General features: G+C 34.3%; 1 protein-coding gene across 1 annotated transcript in view; it reads right to left on the bottom strand.

The window, feature by feature from the left end:
- Positions 1-25,172, bottom strand: part of LOC132793015 (uncharacterized) — a 69,988-nt gene that overhangs the window by 3,945 nt on the left and 40,871 nt on the right. The window contains 1 exon segment of the mRNA XM_060802598.1: positions 1-111. Coding sequence (XP_060658581.1) covers positions 1-111 — 111 coding nt within the window.

Below are 25,172 nucleotides of genomic sequence, written 5' to 3'. Positions count from 1 at the left end.
GGTTTCGGTGCCGCCATCCGAGTGGAAACCATCGTCGATCTGGTAGACGTCCATTCTGTTGTTGCGTTGCTGATGAAATAACGGTTCGGCGGCTCCGTCTAGTGTCCCGCACTGCAAGCAGACAGTGACCGAGAGACCGAGAGAGAGAGAGAGAGGGAGAGAAATGGAGAACAGAAATTGGACGTTAGTTTTCTTTAGTGGCAAAACGATTGTGCTGCAATTTTATTTATCACACATTTTTCGAACGAGTCGAAAAAAAAAGCAAAGCAAAGCAAAGCAGAGATGAGGTTGAGGCTGAGCTGAACAACAGCTTGCTTGGTGTATGTGTGTGTGTGAGTGTTGGGAAAATATAAAGTATGTGACAGTAAAATGACAAATAATGTGACCAAAAATTATAATATTAAACAGCATAAAGCTTGGTTAAAGCTATCAGCTAATTTTGAAAGTTTCTTCACTTCATAGATGAACTTTATTTGTAAGACTGAAGAGAAATATTAAACAGCTTAAAGCTTGGTTAAAGCTTTCAGCTACTTTGGAAGAAGAGGAGTATAAAGCAGCTTAAAGCTTTACTTTACTAATAAAGCTGTTTAAAGCTTCACTTTATTAATTAATCATGGAAGGACTAAAGACACTTTTAGCAGCTTTTGAAGTTTTCAACTACGATTAAGAGTAATTAATATACAGCTATAAAATAGATGAAATGGAATTACAAAGAATTGAACTACGTAAAGTGTGAGCTTGCTTTAAGATAAAAACTTTCTGCTATATTTGAGTTAAGTTAAGTTAAGTTCTTACAAAACTTTCAGCTGCTTTCAAAGTTACTAATTGTGATTAAGAATATATAGAATAGTGCATTTGACATAAAAATAATAAGAAATATGAGATCAAATATCAAAGACTTTGACAGCGTAAAGTTTAAACTTTCTTCAAGATCAAAGCTTTATGATAAACTCTTACGAAGTTTATCTTTCGAAGTTACGTATTGTGACTAAGAATATATAGAGCTGCGCATTTGACATAAAAATAATAAGAAATATGAGATCCCATTTTAAAAAGACTTTCAAAATCAAAGCTTTATGATAAGCCTTTACAAAACTTTCAGCTGCTTTCAAAGTTACTAATTGTGATTAATAATACATAGAACAGCGCATTTGATATTAAAATAACATGGAATATGATGAAATCAAATTTCAAAGAATTTAACCGCATAAAGCTTTATCCCATTGTAAGCTCTTATGAAACTTTCAGCTGCTTTCGAAGCTACTAATTATGATGTATGAGAAGAATGTTCAACAAATAATGTTTTCTTTAACTGAAGTGTAACCTAATCTTGGTGGCAACTTTCAGCTGCTTTAAAAAGCAACTTTTTACTATTTCACATCGTGTGGTAATAGAAAATGTCTGCAAATAGATTTTCTCAGCTGCAGGTAAGAACTTTTTATATTAATTCAAGCTTTTATAGTTTTGCGGCTTTCGAAAATCATTACTCGAGTAATATAAGTCACTTTTGATGCATCGTTACGCTCGAAGTGACAATAAAAGTCACATTTCTAATGGAAATATAGTAACAGCTGCTTCATTAAACTGTTTGTGCGACTGGCGAAGAGGAGAGCACATCATTATATTATATTATTTTGTTGCCGAGTGTAGTATTCTCTCATTTATTCATTTTATTTAGTTTTCGGCATTTTATTGCCACCAATGCCAACAAATTGCCGCCCGGGGTCTGCTGTTGGCTGTTGCTTTAATTAATTAATTTGCTTTAAATTTGCTCAATTTCGCATGAGGAAGAATCTCACTCTCCACTCTCCTCTCTCTTCCCACTCTCTCAATCTATCTTCCTCCCTCTTGCACTCATCATTCGCTCTATTCGGTTGTCGCACCGCCTACATATGCGTCTATATAATATGTTCTATAATTTTGTGGCGTTGTTTTTTTTTTTGTGTTCCCACATTTAATATGTTGTTGTTTATTTCCCTTCCTCTTTTTTCTCGTTGTTAATTTATTTGTTTATTATTAACGTTTAGAGCTCACCGTTCCACGTTTTTGTCTTTTGGGTCTTTGAGGAAGTTCTTTTCGTTTTCGGTTGCTCAAAACACACAAAATTAAATTTTTCAGTTCAGTTTGTCAAAAGCGACCAAAAACAGAAATTCTTGTTCAAAATATCCGCGTTGTTATCGAATGTCTCGATGTGTCGTCTCTCTTTCTCTTTCCACTCTCTGTCCTTTTCTTTTTTCAGATTGCTTCGCTACTGTTTTAGGGGTCTAGAGTGAGTCTATCAGCTTTGGCATCGACAACGACTTCAACAACATGTGGGTCTGGGTCTTGGCTATGCTTAGTTCTTTCTTCTTATCTCCTTTAGCGTTCTTAGGCTCGGCTCTATCTCACTTTAAGCATACCCTGTAGAGTGCAGAGTGCAGGTATTTTGATTCTTTGTTTGCTTGAGGCGAGTGTATTTTCTAGTGTCTCGAAGTTTTAGAGTTTTCTTAGCCGACTTTTATCTCAAAAGCTAGGTGATGAAAATGTTTGTGAAATATCATTTTACTATTATATTTTCTATTTAAAAAATAAATATTTGTATATTAAATTGATCTACTCTCATCTCGTTTCTATTTATTTTCTTTAAGAATTCTTCTTTCTTTATATGTGTTTATTTTATTGGTTGTTTTATTAAAAAATTCTTCTTTCTTTATAATTGTATTTTAAGAAATTAGCTTTCGTTATATATTTTATTTATTTATTTTAAGAATTCTTCCTTCATTTTTTCTTTTTTTTAATTAATCTATTATATTCCATCAACTCAATATGTTTTTGTACACATTGTTTTTATTTTTTTTAAAGAATTCTTCATTTTCATATTTGTTTATTTCATTTAATTTAGTTTTTTTTAAGAATACTTCTTTCTTTATATTTGTTTAATTTATTTTTATTTTCTTTTTCAAATTCTTGCTTTATATTTGCTTATTTTAATATAATTATATATTTTTTTTTAATTCTTCATTCTCTATTTTTGTTTATTTTCTTTATTTCTTAGAATTTTTTTTCTTTTCATTTGTATATTTTGTTTTATATCTAGATATAGTTTCTCTCTATGGTTTCTCAACCTAGGGTATTTTCGCGTTGCATTCATTTATTTTCTGTTTCTGCCACTGCGTGGCGTCTCTTGCATCGGTGTATGTGTGTGACTGTGTTTGTGTGTCGCCTACTTTATCATTTTGTTTGTGCGTTTCACAAACAAAAAAAAAACAATTGAATTTTTTCTGGCACAGAGGCGGCAAGCGAAATGTCTCGAGATATGTATGAACATACATAAATCTGTATCTGTATCTGTATATATATATTATATAGTATATAGCGTAGCTCGATGAGCATAGCGACTGAATGCGTGCAAATATTCCGAGAGCTATAAGCTAATTCAAATAGATTCTTGCGTGCCTCTAGCGATGCGAATGATTCACAGTCTGCGAGCTAACCTAAGTAGCGTCGTTTACACGATCCGCACTATTCACGATAACTATTTGTGTGTACGTATGTGTGTGTTGGGTAGTTATCTAGCTGTGTGTTTACACGCTATTCATTATGAGTTAGCTTTGCCTCGTTATCACACTGAGCGACAACAATCTACAATTAACCTGACAACAACAATAACAATAACAACCACAACAACAGCAATCACAAAACTAATTACTTTCTTTTTTTGCTCTAATACTGGCCTAATAAACATTGTGATAAATGCAAAAAGCGAAAGGATAAACACCAAAACGCAACGCAATAAAACTTGTGACTCATTGGCGAAAAAGTTAATTCACAAAAAACAGTGACAAAAGATAAAAACTAGATAAATCGCGAATAAATACGATTCCACAGAATTCCATAATAAATAAAACACTTTGTTCTCTGTGTTTAAGCCACGTGTAAACTCGAGCATAATTTACAACAAACGAGCCTGCAACAATTTTTCGTTGTGTGCTTAAATGATTTGTTGTTTTATTTATTATTTATTAATTGCCTTTGACGTGCTGTGTAATTGCAATTGTTTAGTGTTATAGTATTGCATTTTCATGAAGCAACACACATTTTCTTTTTTTTCTTTCCATTTTTCAACTACAATAATTGAGCGCACATTTCATCAATTTGCTGGCCAATATCTTTCGTAACTTTTCGTCACTCTGTCTATATATACGCTATGTACATCTGAATGTACGATAAATGTGTATTTGTGTCAGAGAGCTGGCAACAAATTGAAATTTGAAATTTGACTTTCTCCTGTCATAGCACAACAACAACAACAGCAACAACAAAAAAAACCCAAAATTATAACAATTTTAATTAAATTTACGCAGGCTTTCGATTGTAGTGTTGATAAGGCGAGTGTGTGCGAGAGAGAGGCAAGAAAGGGAGGAAGGGAGAGAGTGCCAAAGCGTGTTTGCACTTTCTTGTACCCTGTACTCGAGTTGAACAAGCTGTTTTTTAGTGTGAATAGTGTGAACCTTGAACAAAATGTGGCAAAGCATAAAGAATTTGAAGTCACAAGTTCACAAAGTACATCCATATACCCTGTAAAACTAAAGATAAAGGGTAAGTGCTAGTCAGGCATTTAGTTCGTTTGTTTTCTCATTAATTGGCTAGCGTTGTGATAAAATACTTTTTTTTTGCCATTTGCCATTTTTGCTACATTTATTTCAGTTTTTTCTTGTCGAATTTCACAATGTATTCGTTGAACCTCTACTCCCAGGTGTGTGCGTGTGTGTATGTGTGTGTGTGTTTGTGTGTTATTCGTGTGTACTTTTTCCACAAATAAAATAAATTAACGCTGCAATTTTCACCAATTTCATCTGAGCATTTATTTTGTTGCTCATACACAATGAGTAAACATCATTATGTATTCTCATGATGCTGTTGCTGATCATGATGATTATGTTGCAGTTGTTGCATAGCAACTCGCACACACACACACACATACAGAGGCGATACCAAGACACGCAAACAGGTGTATGGCGTGCTGGCCTAGACAGCAGACTGGTCTCAAATAAAAGTGAAAATCGTTGTTTTTTCTCCTTCTTCTTTGCTGCTGCTGCAGCAAAAATACAACAAAAAAAAAAGAGAAAAACGCAACAGCCACAACAACAACAACAAACGGTGGCAGAAAGTCTTTGCAAAGCAAAGCTCAAACAAGTGTAACTTAGCAGCTGTGTCTGTGCGATGTCCAAAACGCAAAAACAAATATGGATTCCGTATGAAGGTATGTAAGTATGTATGTAAGTGGCTTAGGGGGAGGGGCAGTATTACCGTTAAACTGGCGAAGACGACGCACCCGCGACTGCGACTGCGAATGTTGCTTTTGCTTTTTTATTTTTTATTTCTTATTTATTTGGCTCTTGGGCTCTTCGTTTTTTTTTTGTATTTTGTATTTTCTTCACTTTTTTTTTTTTTTTAGCACACTGCGTGTATCAATCGAGCAATTGAATTTCGTTTTAAAATTATATGCCGCGAGTATCTTATTATAATTTCACACAATTGGCCACACAGAAACAACAACGACGAACTAGATGCAGCCACACAACTCACGAAAAAACACAGACACACACACTTGATTATTATGCTTTTGAAATTTTGTTGTTTGAAAAGCTAATGGCGCCGCGCGTTCGTTCCGTTTGCTAGCGTCGTGTGTTGCGTTGCGTTGCGCGTTTGAAAACCAAATGAAATTGAAATGCTTATTAGAATATTCGCGAGTGAGCGCAGCGCAGCGCGGCGCTGCGCCGGCTCGCTGCCAGCAGAGCAGCACCGAAAGCTTTAGTCAGCTGACGTCACAACGCGCTGCCGTACACCGAAATGAGTGAGAGAGAGCGAGTGAGTGAGAGCGACGCGCAGTGGACTGAGTGAGTGAATGTGTCTTTTTTGAGTGAGTGAGCGTCGGAGAGTGACTTGAGCACAATTTTGAGCATGTTTGGCTGCCCCTATATACGCGTCTGTATGTGTGTGTTTTTTTAGAAGGGCAAGCATAAGCATAGTTGCAGGTAATTCTGACGGTCGCTCGGTTAGTCGGTCGCACAGTTCGTCGTCGTACATTCAGTTCGTCGATCTGTCCGTTTGTCGGTCGACTGCTGCAATGCGGGCGCTGCTTGCTCGCTCGCTCGCTCAGCTGATAAAGCGATCATGCACATTTCTGTTGATGTATGCAAGTGTGTGCGTGTGTGCATGTGTGCATGTGTGCGTGTCTCATGTCTGTGTGTTTTTTAGCTGAGCCGATTTTATGCCTTATTCGTAATGCATTTTTGCTGCTTGGCCAGTTTTCGATTTCATTATTTCTTGTAGTCGTTTTAGTTTTTTCATTTATTAAATTTCGTTTTTTTTTGTTTCTTCTATCTTGCTATTTAGCTATTCTCATTGTTGTTGTTGGTTGTTGTGGTGGTGTTGCCGCAACGCAAATTACTTAAATACTTTACTTTTTTTTTTTTTTTTTGGTATTTTTGTTGTTGTTGTGTGCTAAGTTTGCTTTGCTACGTACGCTTTGCGGTGTCCAATCTATTTTTAGACTGCTTGCTTTGTTTTTTTTTTCTTTTACTAATTATCCGTCGCGTTGCCCCCACCCCACCCATCACTTAGTGGACAGTGCTGATAAGAGTGAAGAGCAAAGCGCGCTTAGTATAGGAAATAGCTCAAAAGCTCATTTGTCGCTGTTTCTGCACTTAATGAACCAAGGCGACAGAAGCAGCAAATGAGTTTCGTAGCAAAGAGCTGCTGTGTTTGTTTGCTGCACCTAATGAACCGAGGCAAAAGGAGCAGCAAATGAGTTTCGTAGCAAAGAGCTGCTGTGTTTGTTTGCTGCACCTAATGAAATGAGTTTCGTAGCAAACAGCTTCTGTGTTTGTTGATCTCGTTTTGGAGTCAATTATGTAATGATAAATGCCCCATTTGAAGCTTGAGCTTTTACGCAAAATGCGTCTAAAAATAGCACTCATAATTATATATTCAAGATAATTGCCATATTATTCATTTATTTTATTTGTGTCTGCGCCTGTGTCTGTGTATAGCGCATAATTTTGTTTGGCCTTTCAATGTGTGTTTTTTATATTTTTATTCGCAAATAGGCATAATCATAAACCAGAGAGCTTTATATATTTTACTTGCGGGCCAGCCACAGATACAGATACAGATACAGATACAATTATAGCGGCTACACAGCATTGTGCCGTTACTTTGGCATTTTGCATGGCACAGAACTCGCGATGCGATGATCGGGCATTTATTATTACCGCTGGCTTTCTGGCTGGCTGTGGCCTGTGGTTCAATGTTAATCAGCAGCTTAAATCGAAATACCAAAAAAAAACACGCACACAAACACACACACACCCATTATGTGTGTTGTACTCGAATGCAAGTAACGCAATTCGAGTGGCCAAAAAGATTAATGTTGTTTTTTAGCCTTTATGATGGTTGCCCCACCGTACAGCTAACGAACACAATAGCAACAACTACAGCTCAACTTCAGTTTCAACTTCAGTGCGCTAATGTATCTTGCAGATACACATGCACTGCAGCGAAAAAAAGGCCGCGACTTTTGCTGGTTTCTGACAGCTGTTCCCCTCCCACACTCATCTCCCCCCCTCCCTCATACACCAACACACCCCCTTTGCCTCCTTCTTTGTTGTTGTTGTTGTTATGAATGCCATGTATTGTAGCTGTATCTGTTACCATATAAATGTATCTGTATCTATAGCCACTTGTAGCTACGACTGATGATGATGATGATGCTGATGCTGGTGCTGTGTTGCCTTTGCGCTCTTTGGCAAGACTCGCGCTCAGTCGGTGCGACCCTGACCTAATAAGTATGCGCAAGCGCAAATTGTCTGTTTTGTTTTGTGGTGTTTTGTATCTTGTATCTTGTATCTTTCACGACTCTGCGTTCTGCACGTCATCTACATTTCGTATATAGTTTTAGGTGTGACCTTAATCAATATATATATTTTCGGTTTGCTGTTTGGAAAATGTCAAACGAAAGTGCGACACAAAGTTCCAATTCCAATTCCAAATCCAAAACCAAATCGAAATCCATTTTCGTTTCCAATTCCAATATGAATACCAAAATCAAATCAAATCGAATCGAATACCAAATTCTAGCGCGCCTTCAATGCAAATGAAGCTTAATTATTATGCCGGGCCGAGCACAGAGCGCCAAGTGCCAAATTGAAACCGGTTCGACCGACATTTCAAATACGTGTATAGCGGGCTATGCGACTACAATTCAATTATACAACAACTACGGAGACACAGAGAGACGGACGGACGGACGGACAGAAAGACGGTTAGACAGGCAGTCGAACCTTGCTTAGCCAGGCCAAAACACACACACAAACGAGATTCACTTGCGGTTTTTGGCATAGTTTCACATACCCCAAACTGAGGTCGCCAACTGAGGGAGAGAGAGGGAGACAGAGAAAGGGAACGAGACCGAAAATGAAAGTGCAGCGAGAATTTCCAGAGTCAGCTTTGATGATGATGACGGAAATGGTTTCCATTTGATAGCCGCAACAACAACAAAAGCATTTCTTTGGGCTTTCGGAACTGCAAGCAAAAGGGACTGAAGAGAAGTGGAGAGGGGGAAGAGGGGGGTAGTGTATACATAGTATGTCTGTATATTGATTGGCTTTCGTTTGACGTTAGCTTCGCCTCGCCTCACTTTGCTTTGCTTTGCTTTGGTTTTTGTTTATTTCATTTTCGGTTTCGGTTTCAGTTTTAGTTTCAGTTAATCTTGACCCGACGGTACAAAACGTGACCGAGCGAGACGGCAAGCACACTTGCCATCTCACTCTAACCAACAGCAGCAACGGCAATAAATCGAAAACCAAACTGACACGAGTCTCGACTCGAGGCCCATTGACGTTGAACGTTAAAAGGAAGCACGACACGAAAAATTTGAATAATTAAATTACTTTTCTTTCCCGTTGTCTTTCATTAGGCTTGCATTGTCTGCGTTGCTCTGTTCCCCTCCCCCTTCCCCTCTCTCTTTTCGAAAACCTATTTTTAACTTGCACAAAACAGTTATGTAACAATGAACAGACCAACAAAAAAGATATCAGCTAATTGGTCCACACTCAGCTATAGAATGATTTAGAATAATTATTTAGCACTGCGCTAAAAATTCATTTACCCAATTTAATTGCAGCCTCATTAAAACAGCGCACAGCAACAACAAAAACTAAATATAAAAACCCAAACAAAATTAGAAAGTTTGTGCTAAATAACAAATTGTCAACTATGATATTATCACATCATCATCATCATCATATGTTGGGTTCTGCTGCCCTAGAAGTATCTCATAGATACGCGACAGTAGACGCTCTCAATTGTGATCGCATTTGTGTAAATATTATTAAACATTAATATTTGAATGTGCCCATAAACTCAATGTGCAAGTGCCACATCTATGTTAGTTCTCTATTTGTCGAGGCAATTCAAATTCGAGTACATTACCAACAAACAGCTGCAGTCGTGGCACAACAAAAAGTATCTCGTGATTACAAGCGTTTATTTACCTACAACGAAAACGAATCGAAATGTGTTTATTAGTTAAATGTCAATTCGGTAATAAAAAACAAATAAATAATAGTTTTTATGCTATATATTAATATTTAGTGAAAAATACTATTTATACATAAAATATACTATATGTATAAATGGTATATTTTATGAATATCTAAAAATACAATTTATACATAAAATATACTATATTTATAAATGGTATACCATTCTATTATAAATAGTATTTTTTCATTTTTATTCAAGAATTTATATCTTTTATATTATTAATAAAAAAATACCATTTACCCATAAAATATACTATATGCATAAATGGTATATTTTATGTATAAATAGTACTTTTTAATTTTTATTAAAGAATTTATATCTTAAAAGTATATTATTAATAAGAAATACTATTTACAATACATATAGTATATTTTATGTATAAATAGTATTTTTTACTTTTTATCAAAGAATTTATATCTTAAAATTATATTATTAATGAAAATATTATTTATTCATAAAATATACTATATACGTACAAATATATTATATTCATATATTATATTATATGTGTAAATAGTATTTTATATAAATAATATACTATTTGTATATACATAAGTACTTTGATAAAAATTAACTTTCTCCATTTTTAAATTTTGAAATGAACGTTTCTATGCCATAAAAAACTATATTTATGGAATTAGAATAACAATTTATCACACATAGCTAACAAATATGAACTTGAAAATTAATAACAGACAATAAACTGTTAACAATAAGTATTTTCGTTCATTTAGCTAATCATTATCCATTTAGAATAGTTTTAGCAAAAATAATTTGACTTTTAATTCAAGGTAAAATAAATCGACTTTTTAGAAAAAATCAAACTAAACTTAACAAGCAAATAATCAAATATATGAATTCAAATAAGTTTAAATCTTTCGAAACTTAACCAGCAACTAAATAAATATATAAATTCATATAAGTTCATACCGAAGCAATAAACAAATCTGCATTGATGTTGTCAAAGCAAATAAATAAACTCGCCGCTCTCTTTGGCCTTTTATTGCAAACAAAAAAAAGCTATTAATATCAAATATAATTTATATAACTTGAAGTGTTGCTCTTATTCCAAATGGGATTTGCTTTTCAATGAGTTCTAATCGTTGCAGCAGATAAAATTAGAAATCACTTTTGCTTTCAATGCAAATGTCAAAACCTGAACTGAAACCCAAATTCAAATTCAAATTCAAATCAAGTCGGGCGTCTGCTTAACTGTTTATATAACAGAGTGATCACAATTTCGAGTTTTTAAAGTATTTAACAAAATAAATTGAACAATAGCGAACATGATTATCTACTGTGTAAACTTGACGTCTTGAGTCTAATCAAATCTGTCCACATTGCGAATGTTGAAACAGCTGTCTCAGTTATTATTTCGATTATTTGCCTATTTGCTGCCTCCTCCATCATAATTAGCATTTGCGAATTTTGAGCAAAAGAACAGCTGTTTGTGGGTTTCACTTTACGAAAAGAAAGAGAATATGGCGCAAACAATCTGGTTAATGGCGAAAAATAATTGTGTATGCGAGGAGTACATTACGTTGATTAGTTTGCCTGACGACGACGTCGACGACGACGACGACGTGCAGTCAACAAACAACTTGCGCTTATCACGATCAGCAGTTATCATGATACCATTTTATTAGGCTTTTTCACGAACTGAACAAGCGAACGTAACTCAAAGTCTACTATGGGAGATATTGCTTTGGTTACAATGTATCAAAACAGAATGAGAGACAGAGAGAGAGAGAGAATATACTCTAGTAAAGCTAAACACAACCAACACACACACAACGAACACTTGCGGATCATGTGTATTACCTGTCAAACTGCGACATTCTATTTGGTTGCGCCAAAGCAGATGTGTTCTCAGGAAGCAATTGATAGCGCCGCACAACATTTGTGGCACGAAATCATTTGTCAATTTTAATTACAATTCCCATGACAGCAACAACAACAACAACTCACAACTCGCGTTCTCAAGGGGCATATGTGACCAAAAAAAAAAGATATAAACATAGAAAGAACTAAAAATATACACGACTTTAAGTTACTCTATAAAAGATCAATATTTCATAACTTGTTTTTATACTACAATCTGATATAATTTGTTCTCTATATAGGTATATTTCAGTATTTTTGCGGTATATTTGATAACAACATACCAAGAACTAAACATGAAACGATTTCAAGTTATCAAAATCAACGATATAAAATTGGTACATTGTGGTATATTTTGTACCAATACCAATATACTAAATATAGCTTTCGGTATATATTAGTATTTTTGTGGTATATTAATTAAATATAAACATATCAAGAACTATAAATAAATATATACTATATTAATGGGTAATAGGTTTTGTTTTTTACTTCAAGCTGGTATATTTTGTAAATATACTAAATACTTAGGCATATTTCAGTATTTTTGCGGTATATTTATTAGATATACCATAACCAAAACAACAACAAAAGTATAAAATATTAAAATTAATGTATTTATTTTATTTAACAGTTATTGCCAGCAATTTAGCGATGTCGAGGCCAGCAGGGCGTATACTTAATATGTGCTAAATAATAATAAAATAGGCTAAACAACTATTAAATTGTATCATGAACATATTTGTTATATGCTACTTTGAAGTTTTCAAACATTCGGAGGTCAACTGGGCGTATACTTAATATGCCACTGGGCGTATACTTAATATGAAAATGATATTACAATTAACCAATTTTCATAGGCAATTGATTTTCAATGCCATTTTCGGTATACAAATTCTGTAAAATGTTATTAAAAATATAACGTATACGTAATATGACGTATACGTAATGTAAGCCACAATCAATAGAATTGCAACAAAACAAAGGGTATTTCGCAAGCACACTTCAACATACCCTTTATTGATCACTTAATGTATTTAGTAAACATAACGACTGATTTTTATTTTTTGTTTTTTTGCCTTTCCAAATACGAACTGAGCTCAGCTGAGCTGAGCTGAGCGAGATCCCAAGGTCTGTTGCTGTTGCTGTTGCCGTAATCAAAACGCATAATATAAACGCTTTTAATTGATTTCAATAGCAGAATTATTATTAAGCTCCACAATAAAGCACAATCTGCAGATACAAATGTATCTTAAAGCTGATCATTGTTATACAGCTACAGATACAGATACTTATAGCTGTAATTACAAGTTGTATTGCATGATTTTACGTCAAGTCACGCTAAAATGAAAAAAATAAAACAATGAAAAACACACACAACGTGGCATCCATTTCAACACAACGCAGAACAGAATAGAATAGCGCAGAACGGAACTGAACCGCACATCAAAATAATATCAATACCAACACACAATTAAAGTTTGCACATACGACGACAAAAAAAATAGACTAAAGCAACACAGCACAGCAAATAAAGCGAACAAAATAAATAAATAAATAGTAAAAAGTTTTCGCAATATAATCACTTAATTGTATTTAGTTGATACGCAAATGGATTAACTTGAATTCGCAATAAAAAATAAAGTAGCTAGAGCCAAGCACGTGTCGCCAGACAGACAGAATCTATTTATAAAGATACTTAAAAAAGTGGACGCAAAACAGATATAAAGATACTCGAGTAGAGAACCTTTTGATGTGGCGCCTTTTTTTGTTGGTTTGACAACGCAACAGGTAGACAAAGACTATCGAAAAGGAATACCAAGCGAACGCTAGATCCTATATATAAATATATTTTAAAAATATATAAGAAAAACCTTTTTTACTTTTGAGTTTTGCAGTGCGATGAAAGAAAAACAACTTGCGTCTCAGCTATTTTTAGTTGCCAAAGAAAAACCTTTTGATGTGGCGCCTTTTTGCTCAACAGTTTTGTGGTTTCGCCAAGAAAAACAGGATACAAGCCAGATGTTTTTTGATAGCTATTTATTGGCTTAAATATTTAACTAAATATTTGTAGTTTTTCATCAAAAGAGACCAAATTTATTTAAAAAAGATATAGATTAAGAAATATTCTGAACTTGACCAAATTAAAGAAAAACAAGTGCAAAAGATATCAATCAAAGTTATTCGTAACTCTAAAATATGAATTTAAAACAAATGTAAAAAGCATTGATAAAAGATATTCTTAAATCAACAACTTAAGTCATTTATACTTGGAAAGTCTGTTAAATCGATCAACATTTTTAATTTTGTTGTAAAGATATAAATAAATGTTCGATTTCATACTATTGATAGCTTTCGCATTGCGTTCCGAATAAAATGGAATGCTAGTTCAGCTTTACACAAAGAAAAAACTGTCAGCTGTATTGGTAAACATCGAAAAAAAGAACGCAGTTGTGTCAACAAATTCGGAACGAGCATGTTCTAGATTCTAGATTCTGTTGCGGATTATAATCACATTAAATAATGGTTGTATTATACATTTATATATCATATACTTTATCATGTAGTCAGGTGTTTTGCGCTGCTAACGAAGATCAAAGCTTAGAGAGATGGAAAATGCAGATAATTGTAAATAAAATATATTTAAGTTCGCTATTTTTATGCAGATGAAATATGTATTGGACACGAATTAAAGAATTCATTTTAGAGAAAGAATTTAAAGTTTAAATTTTTATTCATATAAGCAGTTGCAATATGAATTCAACTCAAATTTGAAGACTTAATTTTAAAGAAAGAATTTAAAGTCACTTTCATTCTATATTTCTAAAATTTAGAAATGTTTTCTAATAACTTGTTCAAGCTACTTCAAAGTCTAAATTCCAATTCACTTTCATTCTATATTTCTAAAATTTAGAAATGTTTTCTAATAACTTCTTCAAGCTGCTTCAAAGGCTGTCTCTCAGCTGTCATCTGCCTTGCCTAGATCTTTTGCTTCATGTGCTGAATAATTTTGCACTTTGAGGTGTTGGAATTCCGTCTCGATGTGTCAGCCACATACGATCCGAAAATGACACTGACGTTTGCAATTTCATTTCCTACACTCAGAGCTGCGATCTATAATTGAGTTGCCCACGCGATCCGATTCGATCCGATGCGATGTGCGATGCTTGGGATGTGTTCTTTGGTATGTGGCTGAGATCTATCTATAAATATATATTTGCAGAATGCGAGTGTGTTTTTCTTAGCTATTAATAAGCAAACACAAGTCGAAGCGAAGCGACAGGTGACTAATGCCACAAAATCTGGGGATTGCCGCTTGCCACACATCGCATCTGTAATTGTATCTGTATCTGTATCTGTAAAAGTATCTTTGCGTGTGCATCTCTGTGTGATTTATGTCTGCTAAGTGCCTCTGAAATTGTGTTAAGTGGTTTGTCAGAGATCTGTTTAGGAGGTCTTTTACTTTTTTTTGTTACTTTGCAATTGTGCCATCATCTCTGTGCGAATTATTTATTGTAAAGCGTTGCGCGATTTTAAATAAATTGTTGAAATTTCATTTTTTATTATTTAATTTTTGCCTTTGCTCTCTGCTTCTTCTTCGTCTTTCTTTCTTTCTTTCTTTTGACTTGTCAGCGCGAATGTCAAGACGCGACGCGAGTTTAATGCACTCAAAGAGCGTGAATGAAAGAGGGAGATGCAGCTAGACAGCAACAGCTTTCAAATATTGTATATACATATTTTGTGGACGAAGAGACGAAGGCAAAGTGCTGGCGCAAACAATTTTCATAATACAAATTTAGCTGCTATATAGAGTTTATAATGTATGCTACTATATAGTATAGCGATGATTCTGAAATCTGTCGAGCTTATCGTCATCAATCACCCCGGCGAACAGAGCTTCAACGCTTGAATCTTGCGTCGCACGTGCAAAGTTTTGAGCGACACGTTCAACGGCCCCCAATCTACAATTTATATTAATAGTGTGTACTCTATGCACCCTACAAACTACATGCTATATATACTAAGTATTTTATATATATATAGTCCACTCGACAGACAGACACTTTTCATTCACATTTCTAATCAGTCGCCGCGGCGGGTCAAAATGCCAGGCCAGACCTTTGGTATTGAGAAAGACGTGCTTGAATTTCGTGATTGTACAACTTGAATGAACTGCATTATAATTCGATTTCGATACCCACTGACCATTGGCTAGAAGGGTATAATAGCTTAATATCGAGCGTATTACATGAAATATAAATTTGTTTATCGAGTTTATAAAAATTTCAAAGATTGTAAGATATAAATCTATCAAAATTGGTTTCGATTCCTAAACAATTTGATAACGATTTCTCTATCAACTCTGAAGCAGTATGTATTTTATTACTTGTCTTTATACCCATAAAGTAGAAAAGGAGGAAATGTACCTATTTACCCCATAAAGTACAAACATCTATGGTATATTTTGTACTCAATGGTATATATTCCGGTATATTCCACATACTATGGTATAATTTCTGGTATATTTTGTACCTTATGGTATATTTTGAATGTAATAATATACCAAAAATAGTCCTCGGTATATTTTTTGTATTTTTGCAATGTATTAATTCGGTATATTTTAAGAATAATACGGCACTGTATGAAAGAGTCAGAAGATAGGATGCATCTCCTACCCCATAAAGTTTATATATGATATATTTTGTACTAGAAGGTATATTTTCTGGTATATTTTTTTACTCTTTTTTTAACTGAGCTATATTTTAAATGTAATACTATATCAATATACCCGCCATATAATTCGGTATACTTTAGTATTTTTGGTATATTTAAAAAACTGATTTTAATCAAAATGCTGGTATCTCGCAGTCGTGCACACTAGACTACAGCTTTCTTACTTGTTTTTTTTTATTTAATTTATTATCATAATTGCGACAGTGTTTCGTACACTCTCTGGGATTTATATTTGTAACTATGCCACAACAGCGCTATGAATTTTGTAATTTCACTTTCTTCGACGTGCCAGCGTTTGGCTACGTGCCATTAAAAAAAAATTGGCTATGGCCATCAACTTGTAACGTTCGTTCATTACGCAATCGCCGGCGACGACAATAAGTGCATCTAATTATATTACCAACTTCATGGATTTCCATTTACAATCGTCTATTTTTAATGCCAACAACTTACAAGTGGTGACACAACTGCACAGCAAGAATAACTTAATAAGTTATATCTTGGCTTATTAATTACAGATTTAAAAAAAATAATGATTCAAAATAATCCATTAATTCTATTTCAAAACAAGTAAGAAAGGTAAAGAGTCGAGTGTTACCATATTCTGAAAATACATATATACCAAATGAATATACCGAAAACTACTAATATATACCAAAGTCTATATTCAATATAACTATATACTACTATAAAAATATACGATCAATGACAAAATATGCCAGAAAATATACCACAGGGTAAAAAATATACCATATATATGGGGTCGGAAATGCCTCCTTCTGCCTGTTACATACATTTGCATTTGAATATTGTATGAAAGACTATTAAAAATATACCATAGAGTACAAAATATACCATATATTTATATAAAGCAACTAAAACCCCATTACAGTAGCCAATTTACTATACAATTCAGTTAGTTTAGCAAATCCCACAACTGGAACTCTGCTATAAATTACGTTCGGGTAGAAATGTCAACTATTGTTCCACATCGATGTGCTTGATTAAATGATAGTTGCAGATTAAATTCGCTTGGCAACACTGGCGAAGATAAACGACCGCGAAGTTTGCTCTATTTGCTGGATCTGATCATAACTAAAAATATATATAGAAATAGTTAAGTAGGAATTCGCTTTGGGCTATCGCTCAAATCTTGACCATAATGTCAACTACTAATGGATTGTGCAAAAAAAAAAAGATGAGCAAAAACTAAAACCAATTAACATAAATCACATTTGAAATGTACTCTAGAATGGCTGAAGATGCTTCCGTTTGAAGAAGTTTGTGTTTATAATTAGAAGACAAAAAACCAGCAGCCAAGCGAACATCGCATAAAAGGTAGAATCGAATCGAAAATGAAATCGAAATTGAAACACATTTAAAGAAGAGAAGCGCAAAATAAAATAAACAAAAGCACAAACATATAATACAAAAAAAAAAACAAGAGACAGACAAAAGAAGCGGAGCAAATAAACAACAAAACTGAGATTTCAATAGCACTCGAGACAAGAGCGAGCGATTACGTAATGCTCAACGCAAAAAAAAACAAAAAATAAACAAAAAATAAAACAAAAATCAAATCAAAATCAAATACAGCGAAGAAGCCACAAAATTTGCGCATTCTGAAGTGTAACAAAGTGATGAAGCTGCTGCTGCGAGAGTTTAATTCGAGTTCGTGTTCGAGTTGAGACTGTTTCCCTAAGTTTTCGATAGATTGCTGTCCACTTAAAGATTCGCCAAAAAAATCGCTGGCCATTAACTTAACTGAATTGATGAGTATTGAATATTGAGTGGGCTGCTGTTGATGCTGTTGTTGCCATCTAATCTGCTTAACTTGTGATTATAAATAGAAACACAATTTCAATTATAGTTCTGCGAGTTGAGTGCGACTTTTCAAGTGCTTCCAGAGTGTCTGTGTGGGCGAAGAGTGTGCACAACAAGCGTATACGCAACCATATTACGCATACGCCAGGTACGACAAACACTTCCTTTTTGCCCAATTGCATAAGAATGTCTAACCCAGCTTGCCACAAGCTAAACTTTATTCCTGCCCCATTTTGCCACGTTGCCACGTTCTGCTTTGCTTCGCTACGCTTGCCAACAACAAAAGCTGAGAAGCGAGTTCATTCAACGCAACGCTTCTTCGACTTTTCGTCGTCGTCATCGGCTTTGCTCGGCTTTTGGCTTCGTTATCGTTTTCGGTTTCGTTGCGCTTTACTTGGTCTGTGTGTCAGTGGCACACAGATTGCTTGTGTATGTGTGTGTGTCAATGTGGCAAACATTCTACACACACAAATGCAACAGGCAGCAGCAGCAACTGCGCTTCGTTTGCGCTTGCCACAAAGTGAAAGGAGTTTTTGTCTCAAACGTTTCGATTTGTGTTTTATTCAATACATTTTTTTCATTATTTCTTGATTTTTTTATTATTATTATTGGGGGGATTATTTATTGCTTTATGCCGAATAATTGGCATTAAATGCAAGGCAAGTTGAATAAGTTTTTTTTAAGCGCGCGCAACTTCCTTGACGACGATGTCGAAAACGTGCCTTGGCCAATTTGAGGGCGAGTTTTTTATTATTGGGTGAAAGGCAACAAAAAGAAATATATAAAATCACAAAATTATAGAGAAATAACGAAATAAATTTAATGAGCACTCCCCCCCACACACACAAAAAAACAACACTCATTAATTCAGACAAACGAAAAGATCGATATTACAGTGCAGAAAAAAAAAAATGAGAATGATACCGAAGGGGAAAGAGAGAGGGAGAGCTGATATAGGGAGTTAGGCGATGGCAATGGCGTGTCGTATCAGAGGAGCTATTAACGTTGCTGCTGCTGATGATGATGATGATGATGCACATGCAAAAAGCATGTTGAACCTTTGCGATAACGGCAGCTGGTGAAAATTACTGTCCACAGCGAAAACAAAAAAAAAAAAGAAAAAACAACGATGCGAGTTACAGCAATAAATGAACAGCGCTTTTCACTTAGCAAACAAACAAACAACAACAACAACAACAACAACAACAACAACAACAACAATAATGCAAGCAATGCCCAACCCAAAAGCAACTTTAAAACTCAGCCACAAAAGTCGCTGCAGCAGTTGCAGTTAAAGTTGTTGTTGCTGTTGTTGTGGCAATTGAATGCCTCTTGACAAGCAAAGCAAAAAAAAAAACAAAAACTATGAGCATGCCTCATATGTGTGTGTGTGTGTGTGTGTGTGTTACAATGCCCCCAAGTCATGCACATGCACATGCCAAACCATTGCGCCACAATCAAAAGCAAAACCAAAAGCAAAAGCAACTTGCAGCAGCCGCTGCTGCCACAGCAACCACAACAGCAACAAGCACCTGAACAGCGGCGCTGCAATTGCCACAGCAAAGGCAATTGCAACAATAGCTCGTGAGATTCCAGAGACTTTGTGGCATTTATTATAGGCCAGAAACAACAACAACAACAGCAGAAAAAAAAAAACACGAGAAGCACTTGTGCGATCAAAGTCGATATCAGCATGAAATGCGATATTCAGATTCATTACGCAGTAATGCGATGCGAGCACACTTGGCCAGAATCGTTTGCAAATTATAATCGAGCAATCTGCTCTGAAAGTCTAGACGCTAGACAATTGTTTTCAACAAAAAGTGCAACAGACTTTTGCTTTGTTGCTGTTTCCAATTAAAAACAAGTGAGAAACCTACAGTCGAGTGTGCGTAGAGAGCAAAAAAAGTAGTGTATTTAATATACCAAATTAATAGACCGTAAAAATACTGAAATATACCGAAATGTATATGAAGTATATTGATATAATAAATAACTTCTGCTTCGCTTGTAATTCCAAGTAAGAAAGCTGCATACAAGTGTGCAGTATTTAAATATACCAAATTCAAATACCGAAAAAATACTGAAATTTAACGAAATGTAAAAAAGTAAAAAAGCTACAGTAGAGAGTGTACAAAGTGAGTAAAACAGAGCGGTATTTAAATATACCAAATTAATATACCGAACTTTATATTTATATAACAAATGTTGTCAATCAAAAACATAGCTCTATTTTTTCATAAAGAGGGGATGGATGCCTATCTCTGCCGTTTCTTGTCGTCGGGTAAGTAGCGTTTTTAATTGAAATTTATTTAAAATTATTATTCAAAACCTCAACATTTTAATTAAAAACAATTTCATATTTCATTTCCAAAACAATTGCATATTAAAAACAACGCTGTCACCAAACTTTGGTAACTCTAGCTTTAACAATCGCTGAGATCGCAGCGCTTTTTCCATCAGACAGACAGAAAGACGGACAGATGGACAGACGAAGCAATCGTAAAATGCATCCCTGGTTCATGTGCGACGACAAGTATGCGGATGACACTGAACGATCTTGTGTCGGCATTTGCATTAGCGTCTCTTTGTTGTTTTACGGCGTGAAAGTGAAATCTTTGGAAACGCGCTTTTCCTTGCCACCGCCGCTGCCGCCGCTGCTGCTGCCAAACATTTTACAGCAGCCACAAAATGAAAAGAGATACAGCCATAAACAGACAGACGGACGGACAGACAGACAGACCGAGAGAGTGACCAAGAGATGAAGACGGAGACACAAACTGTTTGCGGTCATCAAAGCAGCAAGTTTTGTTTTGCTTTTTTTTTTTTATGTGTGTTTTTTTTCGCCAAACGAAAACAATATTTACAAATGCTAAAGAGTTGTTTACTCGATTTTGTTTACTTACAAGTGCAATTGAATAACAGTCGAATGATTCAAGTGTTTCAAATGATTCAACAGCGAATTGGCTTACCTGCAAATAGAAAACAAGTGGAGAGGGAAAAGAATCAATAAACAGTTGCATATAAATCAAAATTGCGTTAAAAGTCAACAAGATTTGAATTTAAAGAGAAAAGCAACCTATAAATAAATTTAATTTAAAACAAATTTGGAATGCATAAAAGTATATTTATTATAAAGTATAAATATTATGATTCTTGAAAGATTCAAAATCTCTCGAAGAAAACTGAAAAGAATCATTAAAACATTATAATGTTAAAAGTCAAAAATAGTTGAATTTCAAATTAAGGAATAGATCTCCAAATAGCCTTTAAATAAATGTAATTTAAATTGAAATTAAGTAGTGTAAAATTAGTTTGCATAAAAGAATCTTTATTCTAAAGCATAAATATGACAAGATGATGAATCTGGCGGAAGATTGATGAGCTCATTTCAATCTAAATATACCCTGTAAGCCCCATTAAAAACGTGGCGTCACAAGCTGCCATAAATCGTGATCGTCACTCATGTAAAAGTCAAATTAGCAAAAGAATCAACAACCAAGAAAACGAAAAAAGCAAAACAAGTGTGGAAAATTAAAATAAATTTATTCACGCGGCAACTTGAATGTGAAATGCTATTTAAAAATATACACAACAACAACAACTTGAGCAACAACAATAATAATAATAATAATAATAATAAGATCAATAAGAGCAGCAACAATACGTTCGTTGGGGGGATTAAAATAAAAATCTTGAGCGCTTGACAACAGTTCGAATTGAAGTGGACAGCGTGAATTCTGAATTTCTGGCAAAAGCGGGGAAAGATGTAAGAAAACAACAACAACAATAAAAACAACAACAACAAGAGCAACAAATTTAATATAAATTCGCAAATTTTTTTGATGCTCAAGGCGAGCGAGCAGCAACAACAAATAAAAAGTTGTTTTAAATTAATTTTGATTTTGTTTTCATACGTCAAAAAAAAAGAGACGACGAAGAAATAAAAGATATTTGTCGCATTTTATATGGTCTTTATTTTGTTATTTTTATTGTGTTTATTTTCGTTTTATTTATTTTAGATTCTTGTTTTGGGCATCAATTCAGTTGACTTTTGGGACACAACAAAAAACTTGTGCTCTACTCTAGTTAATTGAACAATTGTGCATACTCTGTCTTCGCCTCTGTCACTTCTAGTTTTCTTTTTTTTAGTAAATTTTAAGTAATGCGTTTTATTTACACAGTTGTCGCAGCTGTTTCCGTGGCTCATTTGCGAGTTACCGAGTTCATCGCAACTATAAATGGAGCACAGCTCGAATGCACTAAAAAAAACAGTTGCTAGTTTTGTCTGTTAATATCTGCTATTGTATTTTTAACATATTGTTTGTTGACACAATATTTTTGTGGCATATTCTATTTGCTCAGCATTTCCCAAAAATAACAGAGATACCCAAAAAAAAAACAAAGAAAGAAAGAAAGAATGAAACTGTCGCTAAGTAAACATTAACCCTGCCCTTTGCCTGCAGGCGAGGCAGAAGATACAAATGTATCTGCTGGTTACTTCTATTTTCAACTTCTCTATATCTGTCTCTTGCTTTATACCCGCTACCCATAGGGTAGAAGAGTATGATAAGGTTGTGCTTGTGGGAAAAGTATGTAGCAGGCTGAAGAAGGTTGCGATCGGATGAAAATTGTAAGAAATAATTTTGAATGGCAAAAGTTTTTTTTTCTGGTAATGTGGTATATTGGGTACTGTGTGGTATGAATTGAATGTAGTCAATATATCAAATATAATATATATAAAAACTATTATTTTATACGGCAATAGTTTCTTTGGATGATAATTTGGTATTTTGGTATATTTGAAAATTACTTTTATACTGAAAATGTTTCCTTGGATGATAATCTGGTATATTGGGTATATTTTGAATATATTATCATATCAATATATCAAATATAGCCAACACTTTGGTATATTTCAGTATTTTGTAGCATATTAATTTAGTATATTCGACGAATAATACATTACTGTTTTGCTATTGTTGAAAATGGGGAGCAGGGATATTTTCCTCTGAATAGTATTTTTGGAATATAGTCTCATATTAATATACCAAAAATACCCTCTGATATATTTTAGTATTTTAGTATATCACTTTTGTATATTTTACGAACATTACAGTACTATTTTGCTATTATTAAAAATGGGTAGCATGGATATTTTATTCTCAATAGTATTTTTAGATTGTAAAAATAGTATATTTGGTATATGTTAGTATTTTAGTATATTAATTTGGTATATTTTAGGAATAGTACCGCACTGTTTTGGTATTATTGAAAATGGGTAGCGCCTATTTCAAAGTTGAGCACACTCTACTAAAGCTTTCTTGCTTGTTTCTCTTGTCCAAGTATCTCAACTTAGCCTTGTGCTGTGAACCGTCTTCTTCTGTCTTTTATTGTTGCTTCTCTTTTTCTGACCATTTTTTCTGTGTGTGCGTCTCTTCTGACTTGTTTGCGCGCTTGTCTTAATTAAATTAGCATTTGCTTTTCATTGTGCTCTTGTCCTTAACTGCCGCATTGGCTTCTGCATACAAACACAGACTATACACTACACAAAAACTGCGCCCATTTTTAATTAGAACGCAACAATGCAAATTTGCTGACTCGTCGTCGACTGCTGCTGCTCGGCTATAATGTAATCAAAGTCAAATCGCGCTACATATGTTAATGCCACAGCCCAATGCATTCAGCTGACAACACACACACACTCACACGCACACATAGATGTGTGTGTATCTACGAGTTTAGCTCACAGCTATTTAGCTATTTAGTTTGTGCATGAAAAATACCCGACGGACAACGCACTTGGCGACCTTCGCCGTGTACGCCGCGGCACATACGTAGCTCAAGGTTTACAATCAATAACAACAACAACAAGACTAGCAACAACACTGACAACAACAACAATAAAAGCGACGTCAACAACAGTAGCTAACAACAATAAGATAAAAGCGCATTAACTAGAGCAAAAGCTGCATTGATATGCGGCTTAGAAAAACAAAACCAAACGAAGCAACTCAAAATATGTCCAAGTCCCCAAGTGGGCGGCTAGCTTGTGGGCGTGTCAAATCCGCTTAAAAATGAAACACTCAAAGAGAAGCTCAAACTGTCGCTTTTCAGCATTATTAACTCAAATTGAACTCCAATTAAGTTTATTAACATTTCACAAATCTATTTCCTTCTTCTTTGTCTCAGCAGGTTGCCTAACCCAAAAAAAACAAAAACTTAAAACTTTGCCACAACACTTGCAACTTGCAACCGCATTGTTTGTCTTGGTGTTGGTATGAGTATGGCCAAAAAAAAAAAAAAAAAAAAACGAAGAAAATAAGAAAAACTTAATTGCATATTGCCCCAACCAGCAAAGCAGTCTGCGTGCGGTGTGATTTTGTACTCGTAATTTTCATTTTAGGCTTCGTGACTTGTAAATCGCACAGCCAGAGAAACAACTAGTAAGAAAGCCACACTAGAGTGTGCTCGACTGTGGAATACCTAGAATATACCAAATAAATATAATGTGAAAACGTATGTACATAGTGTACTACATCAAAATATACCAAATAAATATAACGCGAAATTACTAAAATATACATCAATAAGTCACTACATTTAAATTATACCACAGACACCATACTTTATAAGAGACACCTCTTTCATTTTGTATTTAACATTCAGTGCAGCATTATTTTTAAAATATACCAAATTAATACACTACAAAATTCTAAGATATACCGAGTCTTACATTTGGTATATTTATATGTATTTAAAATATATCATAAAGATTAACACCCCAGATCGGGTCGGTATGATTCTTTAAATATACCAAATTATTAAGCAGAAAAAATATTAAAATATACCTAATGTTTTGTTCGGTATATTTATATAGTATATAGATATATAACTACATTGAAAATATACCATAGAGTATAAAATATACCAGATCGGGTTGGTATGATTCTTTAAATATACCAAATTAGTATGCTGAAAAATATTAAAATATACCTAATGTTAAATTTGGTATATTTATATAGTATATTTTGAAAATATACCAGATTATCAGACAAAGCATCTTAAATACCTTCTGAAATTTCAATCTGATCGTCCTTCTGCCTCTTAGATGCATTTCCAGCAAGCACAAAGTTATCATACTC

This window comes from Drosophila nasuta, chromosome 3, assembly GCF_023558535.2.
Source record: "Drosophila nasuta strain 15112-1781.00 chromosome 3, ASM2355853v1, whole genome shotgun sequence".
In the NCBI taxonomy this organism is placed as follows: domain Eukaryota; kingdom Metazoa; phylum Arthropoda; class Insecta; order Diptera; family Drosophilidae; genus Drosophila; species Drosophila nasuta.
The sequence above is the reverse complement of the archived record's forward strand: the minus strand, read 5'-3'. Positions and strand labels throughout refer to the sequence as shown.